Here is a 20686-nt window from a genome sequence, read left to right as displayed (position 1 = left end):
GTGTTCCCTCCTCAAATAACAGTACCCTTCTAATACATAAATTCAAAACGTATGGTTCTTTCTTCTTCTTATGCATCTGCTTCCAGTGTTATATGATTATATTCTTACACAGTTTTCTTTATTCACGTTAGACTCCACTATGGATATTTCTTTGCAAGATACCAGCTATGACAGAAGAGGAAAAGAATTGTGAAAACTATGGAAAGGTGTATTTGTAGGAATGTGGCCTTGTTGCACTTTTTCTTTCCCTTTATCAGTTTCTCATCTAATTGCAAATGTATTCACACACTGCCAGGATTACTGCATAATACCATATTTAAAAATGTTTCTGTAAAAGGCCTTTGCATGTAGATGATAAAAGTCAGTATGATAAAAATGGGAAATTATTGCCTAAACAAACAGAAATATTGCTTGGGGCTCTGAAGCATGAAAGTACTACTGCCCAGAGTGTTAACAAGATACCACTCGGCCTACCATTTTTAACTAATATTTTAAGCTAGGAAATTAAATTCTGTAATATCATAGTCTCTACTTCCTTTTGTTTACTTTCTGATGATACTTTCCGGAGTATTAGCAAGGTACCACTCAGCCTATTGTTTTTTAACTAACGTTTTAAGCTAGGAAATTAAATTCTGTAATATCATAGTCTCTACTTCCTTTTGCTTACTTTTTGCTGATTTTGTCTGTTCTCATAACATTTATCAATATGCTAGCATGTACCGAGGAAGATAATCAGTATTTTGCATTAGTTCTGACTCTGATATACTAATTATTCTAAAGATATTGTTTCTTCTGTGGAATACCTGTACACTAGTTTTACTGTTTACCATGCACATTTATGGCATTTGCTCTTCTACAAAGCTTGAGGGGAGTAACATATGGAAGAATTCCACATGATATGTGAAAGTGGATTTCAAAATGTGCCATACCTTATATCAGCCAAGAAACTGACAAGCAGATACATAAATACTAGTTATGTCCCTTATCAGCATTTCTGCATTTAAAAACATATGCTTAAACTAATACAATGGTTTTGTTTACAGGCTTTCGCAACTTACATATTGATGACCAGATGACGCTTATACAATACTCTTGGATGAGTATGTTAGTGTTTGGTTTGGGGTGGAGGTCATATCAACACACTAACGGTCAAATGCTCTATTTTGCACCTGATCTGATACTAAATGAGTAAGTATAAATAAAAGCCTGAAGTATTGTCTGAATGTGCTGTCTGTGTTCCTGAAATCAAAAAAGAGCAGCCAATACAAATGATAGTAGAATTTCTTCCAGTGTTATCAGTGGTTGCATTTACATTGTTTTATCTACATGGGACAATCTGCATTCAGATTGGATGGGCACTTTTTACACAGTACACATTTCAGGGCAATAAGTGTTTAATATTTGATTTATTTGTTGTTGATGTGATGCCCGTGCCCTAGCCCAGCAATCAAGGAGCTTCAATCCTCACTACTAACACCAGAGAGGGCGTCTCATATATGAGGAAAAGATAACAAATACACACACAGTAAAGTGCAATTTCCCTTAAGAGCACACAGAGATCACAGTCAGTCTGGGGCTGGTCGCTCCCTTGCTCACCAGGTCCCAATAAGACTCCTCACTGGCACAGCTATAGGGTCCAGATCTCAGCCTTGCTGGGCAAGCTAAAATCTCCAGCACCCCCTCTGTCCAACCAGTGCTTCATGTCCCTGCCCAAGTAGCTGACACACACACTTTGAGATAAGTTTATACAACCACACAGACACTCCTGTGGAAGGCTGGCACAGGTTCTCCAGCGGCGCCCCTTTTACCCAGACTATACGGTAGTAATTACTGCCACCACCCAGCTAATATTATAAGCTACCCAAAGGCCCTTAAAAGGGTGCCCAATTATTACTGTGCAATATTATCATCCAATTGGTAAGTTTGACTAAACAGTCTTAAGGCTTATTAGAGTGACCTGGTACAGGATCCTTATATACATGCAATGTACTCTTAGAGCTTAACATATCTCTACACAAAACAGCCACAGTTAAAAGGTTTTAAAATATTTAATAATAAATCACTAAAACCACAAGACAATACTTTATACTACACATTTCTAGTTAAAGGAGTTCAGAGATCACACAGAAATACTTAAAATAAATCAGTAATACAGTTCTGACATCACAGAAAAACACTTAGTCTAAACTTTCTAATTCCTAACTTTTGCTACAAGAAAACACACTTCTAAAATAACTTAATTACATAGAGCAACAGGCAGAGTGCTGAGCTGGATAGTCAGACAAAAATGCTTAATAATCTCTGGTTCTCACTGTTTAAATTGAAACTGCAGTCCTGCTAAACATTACATCATCTTTTACACTTTCCTGGTGTTCCCAGGCTGACAAAACTGCATTTACATTCTTTTACACTTAGAGCAATAAAGGACATTCCACATGTAAATTCTGGTCATTAACTTTAGCCTTAAACTAATAGGCAGGATGCTTACTCCAGACGCATCGACTCCAAATTCTAACTTCAAAGGAGCAGACATAAAGTCATTTTAATTTCAAACGACCAACAAGAAATGCTTGACTTAGCTTTCTTTACAGCAGATGGCAATGTTGCCTCATTGTTTTAAGTTCAACATTCATATTTACAAATGATAGAATTATCTCCACAATTCTATCTGGCTAGGCTGGCAGCCGTCAGCCATCTCTACCAGTCTTCACCCCCCACCCCCCTGGAGAACTCAAGCCAGTTTTTCACGTGACCCTTGAGAAATGCCACTTGAGAGGGTTAGGTCTATCTGAGTGTACCTCACCCGATACCCTGTCTTGAGAGGAGCCCATCTGCATTGGCATTGCTACTCCCACTTTGGTGCTGTACTGACATATCATATGCTTGCAACCACAGGCTCCATCTTAGCAACTTGGCATTTTTCTGGCTGGCTCTGTTTAACCATGTTAGGAGGTTGTGATTTGTCATAACAGTGAATTTCCTTCCATACAGATAAGGCTGAAGATTCTGCAGTGCCCACACTATGGCTAGACATTTCTTTTCTATAGCTGCATAGCATTCCTCCCTGGGTTGGAGCCTATGACTGAGATAAACCACTGGGTGCTCTTCTCCCACTGAAGAAATCTGGCTAAGTACAGCCCCCACCCCATGGTTTGAAGCATACACCTGCACAACAAATCATTTGCTGTAATCTGGACTGGCTAACATAGGGGGTCCTCCAAAAGCTTCTTTAAACTTATGGAATGCCTGCTCATATGCTGGTGTCCAAATTACCTTATCTGGCCTGTTCTTCCTTGCCAGGTCTGTGAGGGGATCAGCTATTGTACTATAACTGGGATGAACTTTCTATAGTACCCTGCTGTCCCTAAAAATGTCCTCACCTGCTTTTTAGTCATAGGTGCAGGCCATGCCCGAATAGCTTCCACTTTGGCAGGTTCTGGCCTTATCTTACCACTCCCCCCTCTATGTTCTAGGTAAGAGACCTCTGCCATACTCACCTGACATTTGCTCAGATTAATGATCAGCCCTGCCCTCTGTAGTCTGCCCAGTACCTCCACGACATGCTGAAGGTGCTCTGGCCAGGAATGGCTGTAGATGGCAATATCATCTAGACCAGCAAGGGCAAACCCTCTGGCTCCTACTAGGATATGATCTACCAGCCTCTGGAAAGTTGCTGTGGAATTCTTTATCCCGAAGGGCATTTTGTGAACTCATACAAGCAGAAAGGAGTCACAAAGGCTGACTTCTCTCTAGCACTGGAGGTCAAGGGCACCTGCCAGTAATCCGTGGTAAGACCAATGGTTGTAAGATACTTAGCCCAACCCAGCTGCTCTAGGGCCTCATCTGTCTTAGGCATGGGGTAAGCATCTGTATCGGTGTGACCATTTAATTTCCTGTAGTTCACACGGAACCTGGTGCTGCCATCCTTCTTTGGCACCAGCACCACTGGGGAGGCCCAGGGGCTGTTTGACTCTTGAATCACCCCTAGTTCCAACATCTCCAGCACCTCCTCCCTCAGGGTCTGTCTGACTCTCTCAGGCACCCTATACAGGGCCTGCCTGATAGGCCTTTTGGGTCCTGTATCTACCTGGTGTGCACTAGGTGGGTGCACCCTGGTTTCCCAATGAACATGTCCCCAAATTCCTACAACACTGCTCAAATTTCTCGAACCTGGATAGGAGATAGCTGCTGGAACATTGCTACACCTTCCACTGAGGTGTCAGCCCGAGCCTCACTGAGGAGATCAGTCACCAGATCTTCCTCGACTCCTCCTGCAATCTACTGCAAATGCTCAGCACAAGGGCCTCCCTATCATGGTAAGGTTTCATCATGTTAACATGGTACAATTTGTGCCCCTGCCATCTGCCTATCAGTTCCATGATGTAGTTTACATCACTTACCTTTCTTACCACCTTGTAGGGTCCCTCCCAAGCTGCTTGCAGTTTGTTATGTCTGACAGGAATGAGAACCATTACCTACTGCCTCACAGCATACTCTCTAGCTCGAGCATTCCTGTCATACCTCACCTTTTTCTGTTGCTGGGCTTCTGCCAGGTTCTCCTGGGCCAAGCCCATGAGTTCCCTGAGCCTTGTCCTGAGGTTTAGGACATATGCCACAACAGACTCCTTGTGAGACTCCCACTCACCTTCCCACTTGTCTTAAATTAAATCTAGAGGTCCCCCTCATCCTATGCCCATACAGCAACTCAAAGGATGAAAAACCTGTGGATTCCTGGGGAACCTATCTATAAGCAAACAGATGGGGCAAATATTTGTCCCACTCCCTCTTAAACTGATCTGAAAATGCCTGTAGCTTGGACTTGATTGTAGAGTTTAACCTCTCGACAAGACTATTAGTCTGGGGATGGTAGGGGGTGGTCTTCATGTGCTTTACCCCACAGGACTTCCACAGGCGAGCCAGCAGGTCTGACATGAAATTGGCACCTCTGTCAGAGAGTATTTCTGTTAGGAAACCTACCCTGCTGAAAATCTATAACAAAGCATTTGCCACCTTCTCTGCCTCAATGGAGGACAAAGCCACTGCCTCAGGGTATCATGTAGCATAATCCACTACCACTAGGATATACTTTTTCCCTGTGGAACTTGGGGTACTCAGAGGACCCACAATATCCATAGCTACCCTCTGAAATGGCTCCTCAATCACAGGCAAAGGAGTCAAAGGAGCTCTCACCATGTATCCTGCCTTACCTACCTTTTGGCACTGCTCACAGGCCCTGCAGTACCCTGTTACATCTTTGGAAATTCCAGACCAGTAGAAGTTCTGCATAATATGCCTCTTTGTACGTTTTATGCCCGTATGACCTGCAAAGGGAATATCATGGGCTATGGCTAGAAGCACCAGATGGTAGGCTCTAGGCACTACCAACTGCTGTACCCTCTCACCTTCTAGCCCTCCCTCAGGGATCCACTCACTGTATAGTAACCCTTTGTCCAAGTATACAGATCCCCCCTTTCCTTGAGAATCAGGTGCCTTCCTAGATGCCTGCCTCAGGCCTTGAAATGTAGGGTCTGAGAGCAGAGCCTGTCTCAACTCTCCCCTTGTAACCCTTCCCAGCTCCCCTTCCACAGGAAGTCTGGCATCGTCTGATGGTGCTGCCTCACTGTCAGCCTGGGTACTACTACTCACCTCTACCTTTGCAGCCACTCTGTCCAAGGGATCATCAGTACCCACAAGCAGCTGTGGCTCACCTTCAGTCTCACTGCTCCATGGAAGCTCCGTCCCTAAAGTAAACACCTAACCAGTCCTGACTGTAAGTATGCAGTCTGTCTGGGTTTCCCCCTGGCTACCAGACCCACATGCTTGTCTCCTAGCCTCACTGCGTGTAACTGCATAGGCACATGGCACTGCCTCATCCAAATCCTTCCCTCTCAGGACATCTGCAGGATGGTAGTTTAATACCCATGTTGTCTCAAGACAACCTACTATTGGCATCTTGTCTTTCCCACTCACTGGCTCCCTCACCTTTGGTTCCCCACCTTGCCTCCATGGATATCTGTATGCCGCAAGGCCCCACTGGTTGCATTCAAAACATTTAACCCTAGCTTCTAGACATGTACCTGGACTAGTGGCTTCCCCTGCTCCTGGCAGATTCTGTTGTGGCAGATTCTGTTGTGGCAGCCTGTGCTGCCCACCATGGGTTCCTTTAGTCCCATGAGCAATAATGGGGGTTCCCTTCCTGTGCAGGGCTGCCCTGCTTGCCAAGTATAGGTCTCCCTTCTTCCTCAACTCATCTGATGTTGCGCATTGTCTATCAGCTAACCAGATCCTCATGTTCTCAGGCAATGTGCTAAAGGCTTGTTCCCTCACCAAAATGTCTGCCAGCCCTTCAAAACTAGGTACCGGACATCCACTCACCCACCTATGGAAATATGTGCTCAATTCAGCAAAATATTCACACAAACTTTCATCTGCCTTGCGTCTATGCTCACAAAACTTTTTCCTATACATTTCAGGTGTTAGCTTAAGCAGTTCTAAAATACATTTCTTTACAGCAGTATGATCAAAACATGCAACATCAGGCATTTTAGATAATGCAGTTACAGCTTTACCATGGCATAAGGGGGTTCAGGAAACGTACCCAGAGCCCTTGGTCAACTTCATACTGTTTACATACCCTCTCAAACATATGAATGAAACTATCACAATTATTCCCTTCTTTAAACTGTGGAAGAAATTTACTGACCTTTTGTGCTTCTGGGGTCCAGTTACTCTCTTCCCCATTACCTCCATGACTATGGTGAAGAGGCAGCATCTCCTTCTCATGCTGCCTCTGCCTCTCTTGTTCCTCAGCTTGCAGATGTAACAGTTTCTCATTCTCCTCAGCCTACAAATGTTGCAGTCTATCATTTGCTTCTAATTCCACATGACTGGCCTCCAACTCAAGTCTCTTTAGCTCCAGCTGGATTTGTAAGTCCACTGCAGAAAGGTTGAGCTGTCCATTCTCTGAGGGAATTATATCTCCACTGCCAGTCTGATTGTCCTCCTGGTTGTTGTTTTCTGATGCATCTGTAACCAAGGCTGCAATCAGGTCTGCCTTAGTCAGGTTTCCATGCACCAGTCCCCTAGCCTGGCACATCTCTGCCAGCTGGCTCCTTGTCAGCTTTCCATACTCCTCTACTGACATGCTGCCTGCTTACCCTGACTAGCTAAGCTAACAAATGAAATAAAACAATTGTGATCTGAACTGTGAAAATTCACTGGGTGGCTGATTTAGAGTACAAAACACCTTCAAAGCTCACTGTACACAAGCTACAGGATTCACTCTACCCACACCACTACAAGCCAGTTAGCATTTGTCAACTAATTAATATGTGATGTGGATATCCCACCGCTGCCAAACAATTAATATGTGAGGATATCCCAACCACTTCCCCCAATTAATATGTGATGCTCATGCCCTGGCCCAGCACTCAAGGAGCCTCAATCGTCACCACTAACACCAGAGATGACATCTCATATATATGGAAGGGATAACAAATACACACAGTAAAGTGCAATTTCCCTTAAGAGCACAAAGAGATCACAGCCAGTCCGGAGCTGGTCACTCCCTTGCTCCCCAGGTCCCCAATAAGACTCCCCACTGGTGCAGCTATAGGGTCCAGATCTCAGCCTAGCTGGGCAAGCTAAAATCTCCAGCACCCTCTCTGTCCAACCAGTGCTTCATGTCCCTGCCCAAGTAGCTGACACACACACTTTGAGATAAGTTTATACAATGACACAGATACACCTGGGGAAGGCTGGCACAGGTTTTCCAGATGTGCCCCTTTTACCCAGACTATACAGTAGTAATTACTGCCACCACCCAGCTAATATTATCAGCTACCCAAATGCCCATAAAAGGGTGTCTAGTTATTACTGTGCAATATTATCATCCAATTGGTAAGTGTGACTAAACAGTCTTAAGGCTTATTAGAGTGACCTGGTACATGATCCTTATATACATGCAATATACTCTTAGAGCTTAACTTATCTCTACACAAAACAGCCACAGTTAAAAGGTTTTAAAATATTTAATAATAAATAATTAAAGCCACAAGACAATACTTTCTACTACACAGTGCTAGTCAAAAGAGTTCAGAGATCACACAGAAATACTTAAAATAAATCAGTAGTACAGTTCTGACATCACAGAAAAACACTTATTCTAAACTTTCTAATTCCTAGCTATTGCTACCAGAAAACACACTGGTTCTCACTGTTTAAATTGAAACTGCAGTCCTGCTAAACATTAAATAATCTTTTACACTTTCCTGGTGTTCCCAGGCTGACAGAAATTGCATTTACATTATTTTACACTTAGAGCAATAAAGGACATTCCACATGTAAATTCTGGTCAATAACTTTAGCCTTAAAACAATAGGCAGGATGCTTACTCTAGACTCATCGACTCCAAATTAATTTTAATTTTAAAGGACCAACAAGAAATGCTTGACTTGGCTTTCTTTACAGCAGATAGCAATGTTGCCACATTGTTTTAAGTTCCACATTCATATTTACAAATGATAGAATTATCTGTACAATTCTATATGGCTAGGCCTGCAGCCATCAACCATCTCTACCAGTCTTCACAGTTGATATGAGACTGCCTTCTAAAGTGATTGATTTTTGTGTCAACCTAAAAAATTGAGCCTTGCTAAATTTATTAAAGATTGACTAGGTCCATCGTGCACATGAACACTGGTCAGCAGTACTATTATTATCAACAAACCTAAGTTTAGGTAAGAAATAAAAAAAGCAATAGATAGACAGGTGTGTGTGTGTGTGTGTGTGTGTGTGTGTGTGTGTGTGTGTGTGTGTGTGTGTGTAAATAAAGTTTATGGCTTGGGGATATTTAATTGATTTTCTGCATTGTAGTAGCAAGTTTTGTTCTGGATTTGATCTGCTCAGTATTGACTTTCTGACTTATGTTCTTTTCACATCTTCAGTTATACTTAGTTTCTCAGATATACTTTTCTTTACACCACCTGTTGCTTATTGCATTTATAATCCAATCAAAATAAATCTAAATTTTTATTCTAAACAACATTCTCTTTAAATAAGTTTAGTTAAACTAAATGAATTATTTGAAACATAATATACTTCTTGAGATGATACATTTATGACTTGGAAAAGCAAAAAGCTACTAATTTTTTTTTACTTGGACTGAGAAAAATAATTTTAGACAGCAAGTCCATTGGTCATGAAAGAGAGACACAAAGCAGGTGTTTAAGAAGCTAGTTCACTCATTATGATGTGCACCGCTAGTTAGAATATCTGCTTCAAATGAAGTGTTATATCTAAATGAATTCCCACATGGCTGGAATAACTATGGTGTCCCTTAAACTGTTAATACATTTAGATGTGAGAAAATTAAGTCAGTGCCATGGAGTAGAGAGATAAAGACTGTATTGTAGCTCAGCTGTACTGGTTTTGACTAGCCACTGTCATAGCTCTGGCAAATGCTGTAGAATGAAGGGACTACAAGGCTGGAAGGAGCGATTGGGTCTGGAGGAATGTCTGCACAGAGTCTGGGGGTGGAACATTCTTCAGTGTCATGCATCAGTTGTCCAATGCCAGCCTTCATGATGCCACTACACAATAGGGATAGGGATTAAGGATGTAACATGTACCCTAAAGTCAACATGTGCAGCAGTGGCAACTCTCTGATTCATTTCACTTCTATGAAACCCACAATATGCCAGGGTATTAAAGCACCCTTTGCACCTATGGATAGTGGTGAGTGAGGAGAGAGGAAGATGCAGTAGGGAAGCCATGCAGCCATGTCAGTAATCACCAAACTGAGATGAAGGAGCACGTTTGGAAAAAAAAATAAAGCCCAGCTAATTAAGTTATTTGTATGCATTACTATATATTTTATATGATAATGTATTATTATATTTTCTGTTGTTCTGTTCAACATTCAGTTGTATGGCTGTATATGCCTTATGGCATAATTTGTATTTGTGATTGTTTGATATGAAGCTTATATTTCTATGTAGTAAGTGTACATATAATATCAATGCTCCCCCTCCCAAATTTTCAAATCTAGCCACGTATACAGTTAAGCAGTCACCATGCTGAGCTGTTGAGCATTTACTCCCTCGGGCCAATTCTGACTATGATAAGGACATGTTTATTATTAAAATTTATCCTAATAATAGATCCCAGACAACTGTTGCAGTTGACATTTACTGCATCTAACACCGTGTGTATTTATTTTTGTTTATTAGCACTTGAGTCACAATTTTATTTATGCTCACAATGTTTCTCTGCATGCTTGTTTTGTAATTTACATCATCTAATGAAGCCCATAAACTTAAGCTGACCACTGAAGCAAAAGATAATTACAAATCCTTCTGTAACTATGTTATAAAACTAAAAAACTGTACCCTATGTTGCTTTGAACTAATTCATACTGACAATTCCTATTCTGACTAGAAGGGAATTGCCAGTATCCTAGCAAACATATTTAGTGCAAATTTTACTCTCAATACTTCTAATCAAAGCTCTGAAATATCTAAATCCCTTACTCCCCTAATTATCTCTAAAAATCATTTACTAAAAGTGTTAACCAAGACCAAAAGTGCTTCCTCCTCTACACACACACACACACACACACACACACACACACACACACATACAATGCACTTATATTGTGTATGTATATATATATATATATATATATATATATATATATATATATATATATATATATATACACACACACACACGGGATCACTACGAAATACTGAACGCTCAAAATCCCGATGTTGAAAACACCGAGACCAGATGAGCAAAACCCCGCATTACCGAAAGACCCGAAGCGAGAAATGCAAAATACTGATGTTAAGGAATTTTGCGTTAGAGCTTCTGGTGTTGTGGTTCAGGTAAGTATGTGTGTATAAGTGTGTTTGCGAGGGGTGTAGTGTGTGTAAGTGTGTGTTGTGACTGTGGTGTGTGTGTGTGAGGGACTGTGTGTGGGTGTAAGTTTGCCTTGTGTGTCTGTTTGTGCGATCTCGGAGTTAGAATAATAAAGTAGGGGGGTGTGGGGGTGCAGGGGGGGACTTGCCCCCCTGTCTATGTCTAGTGTAGGATGCATTGTTTGGTTGTGAAGGGAAGGTGTGTGTGCTGTTTGGATGTGTAACTTTCGCGATTTTGAATTTTGCAGTTTTACATATTCCGTATTGTGGGGTTTCGAGCATGTGGTCTCGGTGTTTTAAGCGTCGGGGTTTTGGGCGTTCGGTATTTAGTAGTGATGCCATATATATATATATATATATATATATATATATATATATATATATATATATAGACAGGTGGACAGCTACAGATATAGATATAGATATATTGGTTAATAGCCACGTTTGTGAAGTTCTGACTTTAAAAGTACAAATTTAAAGGCTATAATTTACTTAGCTTTGCAATAATATCTGTATCTGTTTATGAAAAGTGTTTCCGTCTAAATGTTTTTCTTGTCAAAATGTTCTTCTATTTAACTGCTTTAATCCTCTTAGTATTTTTGTCTCCCAGTTAAGTACTAACTTATATGTATGGCTAGATAGTGGCTAATAATAGTAATACCTGAAACAACCTGAATGACCATAACACTTTCTCACCAATAAAATCAAATGTTCAGATCATAAAAGCTATACTGACCAGTCAAAGCCCTGTCTCTCTTCTGATTGTCTTATAGGCTACTAAGGAGCCTCTCTTACATAATCAGTTCTGCAGCATAAAGAAAACATGTTGGAGAGACAGATATGTATCACAGAAAATACCACTTCTTTTGGAATAGCCTTCCTCCCTCCATAAAACAAAGTACACCTCTTACTCTATTCAAGTATAATCGGGATATATTGATGGGAAACTGCAAATGTACCCCTGATGTATCATCCTTGTTCCTTATGGATGGAATAACTTGTAATTGTTTGAGCCCTTGGCTATTCGCTTAAAATACAAACGCTCCAGGTTATTCTTACTTGTAATACTAGGGCAATAAACTACTTGGGAATGCAGAGCTAGGCTCCAAAAGATGCTCACTGCTCAAAAGACTCATATTCTTATTATTCCTGTAACCTTTTATTTTTTCCTTAGTTTTTGTCTTTTCTCCTCCACCAATACCTCTCCATCTATATCCTCTCACTTGCCTCTCAGTGATTACTTTTCTTTCAGCATCCAAAATTGTAAGTTGTCCAACTAAATCCTGTTACCATCCACTGCTTTTCCAGACACCATCTTCTGCTAGGAGGTTTATTTTTATGTCCTGAATTCTTCTTTTTTCTTGTTTTTCCCTAACTTCTCTCAGATCTTTATTTGCAGCACTTTAAAACTACAGGAATTTCCACCATTACTCCATCTTAAATTCATAGATTCATAGGTTCATAGGTAGGTACTAGGCTATCGGCCCAAGGGCCTATGTAAGCCCAGCCAACAAGGTTCCCTGGCTTACACCACCCAAGAAAGTTATTTTCCTGTGCCACTGTTGAGCAGAGACACAGAAGTGATCCCCGGGGTGTATTTCCTATTTCCCATCCACTCATCAAGATTTTTCTTGAAGAGTGCTAATGAAGAACTTTACTTGACATAGATGAGTAGCCTGTTCCAGAGTATGGGAAGTGTCTGGGACAAGAATCTACCCCTCCAGCATGTCCTGTTTATTGTGGTGACAAGGTTTAGGTCCCTAGAGCATGTAGCTTGGAGGGATTGTGATTTCTTTAGGTGTAGCATGTCCAACAGCTCTGGGTTTGACATAGCTTTATATGTTAGGCAGAGATCACCTCAGAGTAGGCAATATGCTATGGAATAAAGCTGGAGTTTTTTGAGACGGTCAGTGTAGGGAATTTGTTTGAGGCCAGTAATCCTCTTTGTGAGGTACTTCTGTGGCCTTTCCAGCTGCTGCAGATGTCTTGTGAGGTACATTCCAAAAGGGGCGTTGTACTCTATAATGGGTCTAATGAGTGTTAGTAGAGAAGAACAATGACCTCTTTTTTCCTGGATGAGAATCCTTTTATGATGAGGTGTGCCACGTAGAAGGACTTCCTAACTACTGTGGTGATGTGACTATCAAAGGAGAGACTACAGTCCACCTGGGTCTCAAGGTCTCTTATCACACATTCAGTGTTAAGTAGATTGCTTGCCTATGTGGTAGTTCATGGGTACAGAGTTTTTTCCAAAGGGGATGACACTGCACTTTTTGGCATTGAGCTTGAGGCCATGGCTCTGACACCAGGAATCTGTCTCAGCGAGGCCCTTCTGTAGGATGTCCACATCATTTGGGGACTTGACTATGGCTCCTAGTTTGCAGTCATCTGTGAGCTTCATTAGCCAGAGGCCTTCTGTGTTAGCCTGTACTTCAGAGAAGTAGATCCCAAACAGGAGAGGTCACAGGACTGAACCCTGTGATACTCTACTTTTCACTGGTTTGAGGTCAGATTTGGAGTCTATAACTTTTACAGTGTGGGTTCTGTCAGTGAGCCAGTTGGCAATCCATCTTGTGACATACAGATTTATACCTGGTTTAGTGAGTTTAGCTATAATTCCAGAATGGGGGATGGTGTCGAAAGCCTTGGCGAGGTCAAGATAGGCTGTGTGAACCACCTTACCCTCATCTACAGCTTTGGTGACTGCCTCAAAGATGTTGATCAGGTTCAGGAAGCATGATCTGCCTTTCACAAACCCGAACTGGGTGGGATCCAGAGTTTGGAGGTTACCAATGTCTTTGTTTATGAGTTCCATGATGATTTGTTCCATGGCCTTGCAGACCAAGCTCATCACACTAATAGGTCGATAGTTCCCGGGATCAGTGGTGGCTCCCCCTTTGTGGAGTGGGATAACTGTTGTTGTACACCATTCAGTGGGCACAAAGCCTGATGCAAGGCTATTATTGGACATGGTGTTTAAGTGGGGAGCCAGTTCATTCTGAAGTTCATGTAAAACACAGCCTGGGATGTTGTCCAGTCCCATGGATGCTGTGTTTTTGGCTTTAGAGAGTGCAGCTTTTATTTGCGTAGTTGTGATTACAGGGACTCTGCATTCTTCCTGTACAGATACGGATCCTTTAGGGGGTGAGGGGGGGGTAAAGTTAGCACTGAACCTATCTGCCAGGATGTTGGCAATATCAGTTGGTTCTGTAATTTTCAGGCCGTTGTGCTGTAACTCAGAGCATATGTGGGTGTTGCCATCGAGATTCTTGACATACTTATAGAATGCTTTGTGGTTGTCCTTAGAATTAGTGGTGATTTTGTTTTCATAGATAGCTTTGGAGGATCTTATAAGGGATCGCAGCTTCTTACTGAAGCTGACCAGGGAGCTCCTCCACTCATGGGATTTTACTCTCTTTTGCAACCGTTTTTTCCTTCTGTTGTACAGTTTGTTTATGGCAGGGGACCACAAGACTGGCTTCCTTTTTTTTGGAGGATAGCATCTTAGTTCTGTTTGGGATAGAATGATCCATGCACTCATGTAAGTGCTTATAGAGTGTATTTGTGTAGGATTCAGCAGTTGTAACTGTATTGTCCATCTGCATGGGTGTCATGAATTTCACCACTTCTGTCTTAAGAAGCATGAAGTTGGCATTGGAGAAATTTTTTACCATGGTTTCCTTAATGGGGGTTGGGTGCGGGATGTGGATATTAAGGGTGATTAGCTTATGGTCGGATCGGACCAACAAGGAGTTGACTTCAGGTGTGGAACACCGTTCATTCATGTTGGTAATGACTAGGTCTAGGATATTGTTACCCCTGGTGGGGGTGTGGATAAGTTGATCCAGGGCATTGGAGTTTATGAATTCCAGAAAGCGTTGAGCTAAGGAGTTGGTACATGAGTAGTTTTCCCAGTTAATGGTGGTGTAGTTGAAGTCGCCCATTATTAGGGTATTTGGTTGAACCCTAATATTTTCCAGTACATCAAGAAAAGAAGAGTGGGAATCCTGGGGCATGGTGGGGGATCTGTAGCAAGCTACAATTTGGATTGCAGTTTTGCCCAGAGTTAGTTGCACTTGGATAACCTCGAATGCATTATGCTGAGCAACTAGCCTGTAGGTGTGGATATCCTTAATGAATATGGACACACCTCCGCCTTTGGTGTTTTGGTCCAGGTTACATGGCTGAAAAGTGTGATATGAGGTATAGCCTGGTAGTGCAGGGGTGCTCTCTGGAGCCTTGAACCAGGACTGAGTCACTGCACAGATATCGATGTTCACCATTTTAGGAAGTGCCTCGACTGAGTGCATTTTGAGATTTAGACTTCTAGCATTCAGTAGCATTACCCTCAGTTTTTGCTTGCCTGTTCCTGTTACGGTGGTGAATTTCTCATTTGAACCTTACCTAAAAAAGGCACTATAGGGGCGGCAAGAGCCTTAGCCAGTATCTGGAATCCCAGGGGTAACAGGTGCAGGCCATCTGTAGCAAAGCATCATGGTCTGTCAACCACGTCATCCCAAGCAGACAGATACTGGATCCCCTTAAAATGACAACAGAAGCTCAGCCAATTGTTGAAGTCACTCATTTTGTCCTTGTACTACATTATCATTCTGGGTGATGGCAGAATGCTACTCAGGGCTAGGGTCATACCTGCCTAGGCTGCAAGATCAGAGGGCTCTTCCATGCCTCTTTTCATGTAGTCCAGGGAGGTACATCTCAGGTCATTCACACTAGCATGGACAATGACTGAGTCATATTTGTACTTGTTGTGGAGTGACCTCAGTGCGTGGGTTATGTGGCGGATCCTGGCACCCGACAGGCAGCTGACAGTAACCTTCTCCTTGTTTAACCTGGTGAGTGGGACATCAGTGTGCCTGACTATAGAGTCACCTATGACTAGTGTATTGGGTACATTGTTTTGCCTTATTGGCTATGGTTGAGTGGCACAGTGAGTCTGTGGGCTATGTGTCATTTGGTTTGTGTTGTGGGAGTGGAGGTTGCTTGCGTTTCTGCTTTGGAGGTCTCTGTTGCTTGGGCAGATTATTATTGAGAGCCTCCATGAATGTTCTTGTATATCCACTCAGTTGTTGAATGTTAATACTGTCCTATAGTTTCTTGCTTATCTCATACTTGTTATATTACCTTTATCTGTCTAGTCCTAGCCAGTCCTTAGACCATGATGCTTTTCCTTGTAACTTAACATGGTTACGCCTCCATAGACAGTCCTTCCTTATTTTCATTCCTCTAAACCCTCTGTCTTTCAGAAAAGTGTCTCCCCTTCCCTTTCTTAAGTCTGGAGGTATGTTCTACCTTTCCATCTAACAATTCCTCTGTTTTGTTGCTTATTGTCTTCTTTCTACTTCTACTTCTTGTAGCCCTCATCCACAATATCAGTTGTTGCTTCTCCTTATTTTTAAATATTAGGCCCCTATAAATGACATAACTTGTTCTTATTTAAGCTCATCTCTCATGATTCATCCAGCACTATTCCTGTCTTCTGTGACTCTTTTTCTTTCCTGAAACCTCTATCCTCTCCAAATGTAGCTGACACTTGTTCTTACGCCATCTGAGGGGCCTGCATCAATTTTAAATCCCCTTTAGATGTTAGGAATATTTTACCAAACTTCTCCACCAGGCTAACTAATTTAACCCCTTACTGTCTCACTTCCTTCTCTTCACCATCCATTGTCAATATTGCCATCAGGATATACATGCATACATAAAAATGTTTCAAGCACGGGCATTAAAGCCCTTCTAGCTTGCCAATATGCCAAAACACTTGTTCCCATAATAAATGTCCAGGCTGTTCTTAAAACTATCTAAACTAGTACTTGCTTTAATGTAATTTGGTAGTCTGTTCCAAGCATCAGCTACTCTGTTAGAGTACCAATTAGTACACTTCTCATTCCTACAGAATCTTCTACATAGGTTATCTAACGATTCTCTAGTACTTTTTGATAACCCCAAACATTCTCAGAGGCAGTTGTCCCTAAATGCCCTATTTACCTGAATAAGATCTCCTCTTAAATATCTGTAAGAGACACTGTACAAGTTCAGATATTTTAGTATTCCATAATAACTTAGATTTTCACATCCATGGATGCCCTTAGTATATTTCCGCGGTACTCTTTCCAGTTTATTCATGCATGTTTTCCTATAGGGTTTCCATATTGTTGTTCCATACTCAAGTTTGGGTCTAATGTAACTAACAAACAATGACTTCATTATGTTTGATTTCCTAGACTTTATAAATCTTTTTATACAACCTATTGTTCTTTAACTATCATTAGCCAATCGGTTGATATGATTAGAAAAACCCATAGCTGAATCTACCCATATATCCAGGTCTTTAAATGAGTCTACAGTTTCAATCACTGTGTGCTGTATTAAATATTCACCTTTCAGTTTATATCTCCCAAATCTCATATGCTTAGTTTTTGATGTATTTATTAACATATTATTCTCCTGTGCCCAAATGGTCAATTTAGTCAAATTATTTTGCAGACATGCCTTATCTGTAACACTTGTAATCAGTTTATCCAGTTTCAGATTGTCAGGACATAGACTGTAGAACACCTCAGATGAAAAAGTAAGATCTGAAAGATACAGTCTAAACAAGTAAGGGCCTAGTACAGAGTCCTGTGGAACACCTTGACTGTAACCAAGGATTTCACCTGTCCAGTTGGTGTGTGATACTTGCCATGTCCTATTTGTAAGCCATGTAGCTATCCATCTTATCAACAGTACATCAATACCTAGTTGTACTAATTTATTCATCAGTGTTTCGTGCATGACCCTGTCAAATGCTGAAGTTAAATCTATATAAATCACATCATAGCACAATGTATCATTCATACCTGTTATTATATTGTTATAGAACATCATGTTACAGGTGTTAATAAATCTATTTTCAACATATGCATGCTGATATATGGTTTCAAGTCCCAACCTATCCAGTTCTGACAATAACTTATCCAGCATTACCTTCTCCATTATTTTTCCACAACATGAAAGTAGACTTAAGGGTCTATATGATTCTGGGTTTGTCCTACTCCCCTTTCCCTTAAAGACAGGTTTAATAAGTCCATGTATCCAATCTTGAGGAATCTCCCCATATTTATATGACCTAGTGAATAATAGATGTAATGGCAGTGTAAGTTCTTGCTTAAGTGTTCTTAGGTCATTGTTACTTATTCCATCTCCTTCCTGTGCTTTGTTTGGATCCAGTTTGCACAGTTCTTTTTCAATATAATATAATCTAATTTGATTCCAGTATCTTGGGTTACCTGGATGTCACTAGGACAACTTACCACCCCTTTTGTGGAGCTAAACTGTTTTGCATAAGATTTTGTAAATATATCTATAATCTGTTGTGTCTGAGAATAAATTTTAGAATCTGCATACAGTTTATCGATTTGTGTATCTTTACTCCTTCCATATCTTATATATCTATAAAAAGGTTTCCTATTATGCTCAATATCTTTATATAAATTTTATTCAAATTTTTCTTGATCTTGTCTAACACTATGCTTAATCTGTTTGTCCAGCTTGTTTATTTCAGTTTTCAAAGCTGTAGCTTGACCTCTCTTCCATTTCATATATTTTTTGTCTCTTGCCTTAATCAGGTATCTTGTTCTTATGGAAATATGCCCCCCTGATTTGCGTGCCTAGATCCTGATGTTAAACTTTTTTTGACTTTTTGCACTCAGTTTCTCTTTCAAAACTTTCCACATTCCATCTGCAATTTTTCCACTGAACACCTCACTCCAGTTAGTTTTATATAGTAACTGTTTTGCTTCCCTATAATCTGTAATTAACATTCTGTGCATTGGCTTAGATGTCATGAAACTTGCATTTGAAATCCTATTGTAATTGCCATATGTACAAATGTATAATTATGTAATCTTCATCTTCCTTGGAGATTTTCTCCCTGGGCCTCCGCTGAAAATGGGCTTCTAGCCCAGTCAGACACTACCCAGTTATGTATTATCAAATGTAAATAAGTAAATAATAAATAAATAAATACCTGAAAACAAGCTCCGCCATAATGTTCCCCTTCAAATACTAAACCATCTCCAGCTGGGTGTTTTTCTTTTCATCATTTACTTTCCAGGTTATTTTTTTTTCCCCAAGGTCCTCCTAACTGTGTAGGGTACAGTAGAATGCTTCATTTATATTTCATGTGATTAAGACATAACTACTGACAAATATTCTAAAGTGTTCCAAATTCTCCACCTGAATCCGGGTACTAATTCTTCCAGTTAGTATCTCAGCTGGAAGCGTGATTAAAACTGCAGATAATAGAAAGCCCTGCCTCATGTCCTTTTACACCTTCACTTCCTTAGAAAGATCCCTGTTGCCCTTTTACTTGTATTGTTCAGGATCTGTATAATTAGTTTGCCCATTTTCTGAATTTGCGATCACTGCCTGTAAAAGGAATCCTCCTTTTCCAAATAAAGGTTTTCTTTAATGTCAGAGTGCACAAACCCTGACTTTTCTGTTTTCCTTGCTTACATGTCTTCCATGAAATATTTGAGGATCCAGCAATATTCCACTGAAGTCCTACCACTTATAAAACCTTTATATCTCGCTCCAGTGGCCCCTTGCAATGCATTGTCACGTGAGCTACTAAACCCTTTGTCAAAAATTTTCTATTTCCGTTTTTTAGGGAAATTGGTTTGTAATAATCCAGTTATTTCTTCTCCTGTTTCCAAATGACCATTATGACTACTCTTTATACTTTACAATGAAACAGAAAGGCAAAAAGCTTCATCTCTCTAATGCTTCTTCATGCATTCTTCCCGGCTATGTGACTTTTTCTTCCTTCTTCGTGTTCTTAAACTTTTTTGAGAACCTGTCACGTTTTCTCACTTTCTTTCTCTTGATTGGTCATATGCTTGCTTTATTTCTCCACCAGATACATCCATAACTAGCAGTAAACTCTAATTCAAAAATGTTACTTCTAAATCACTGCATATTCCTCACTGTACCCTTGGCATCTTTTTGTTGCCTCCAACAGCAACCCCTCCCTTGCCAAAAAAAAAATTCAGACTTCCTTGTCAAACTCAGACATTGTCTCTCTCTTTGACTTCTGTCTTGAAGGCAGCTCTCATACTTTCAATGTAATTCTTTAATCTGAATTATTTTTCTCTTGCACTCCTTGGTTCAACATATCCTAATCTACCAATTTTCAGCCACCAAAAATCCTTCTGCTTCATCACTTGTACCTTACCCCAAAGTCTGTTTTAGTCAAAATCAGTCAGAATTTATTTGCATGCTTAAACCTAAGAATATTAAATTAAATTATATAAAACACATAAAAAACATACCTTAAATGTCATAAATATACAAAGATAAATTCAGACTGAAGGTGCACTTAAACAGCAGATTTTATATATATTATGTCAAAGTTGCATCCTCAGGTACATGTTAAAGGTGCCCACAGTAGAGAATTCTGTATGCTGCCATAGTAGTGTGTTCCAAGCAAATAGACCATGGAATGGAATGTGGAATAAAGGCCTGCTCACTAAATGCACATTCTGAGAAAGGCTAGCAGCTTCCTGTCAGCTTAGTCAGATAAGTTTAGATGGTTGTCAGAACATGTAGGGCAATATAAATAAGGTGGGAATAAGAACTAGTATCTTGTATGAGAACCTCTGTGCAACTGCACAACCACTGCAGGTCCTGCAGGATAGATGTAATTTATTCAAAAGAAAAAGAAACGTAACAGTAACCTGATAGAAACATGTTTTGCCAGCTTCAGGCTC

General features: G+C 40.6%; 1 protein-coding gene across 2 annotated transcripts in view; it reads left to right on the top strand.

Annotated features, from left to right (window-relative positions):
• Window positions 1-20686, top strand: part of PGR (progesterone receptor) — a 1418053-nt gene that overhangs the window by 1227842 nt on the left and 169525 nt on the right. For both annotated transcript variants that reach the window (XM_044072709.1, XM_044072710.1), the window contains exon 5: window positions 1044-1188. In XM_044072709.1, coding sequence (XP_043928644.1) covers window positions 1044-1188 — 145 coding nt within the window. The remainder of the gene's footprint in view (window positions 1-1043; window positions 1189-20686) is intronic.

This window comes from Protopterus annectens, chromosome 5.part0, assembly GCF_019279795.1.
Source record: "Protopterus annectens isolate FY-2018-M chromosome 5.part0, PAN1.0, whole genome shotgun sequence".
Lineage (NCBI taxonomy): Eukaryota > Metazoa > Chordata > Ceratodontiformes > Protopteridae > Protopterus > Protopterus annectens.
This window is presented reverse-complemented; position numbering and strand designations above follow the sequence as displayed.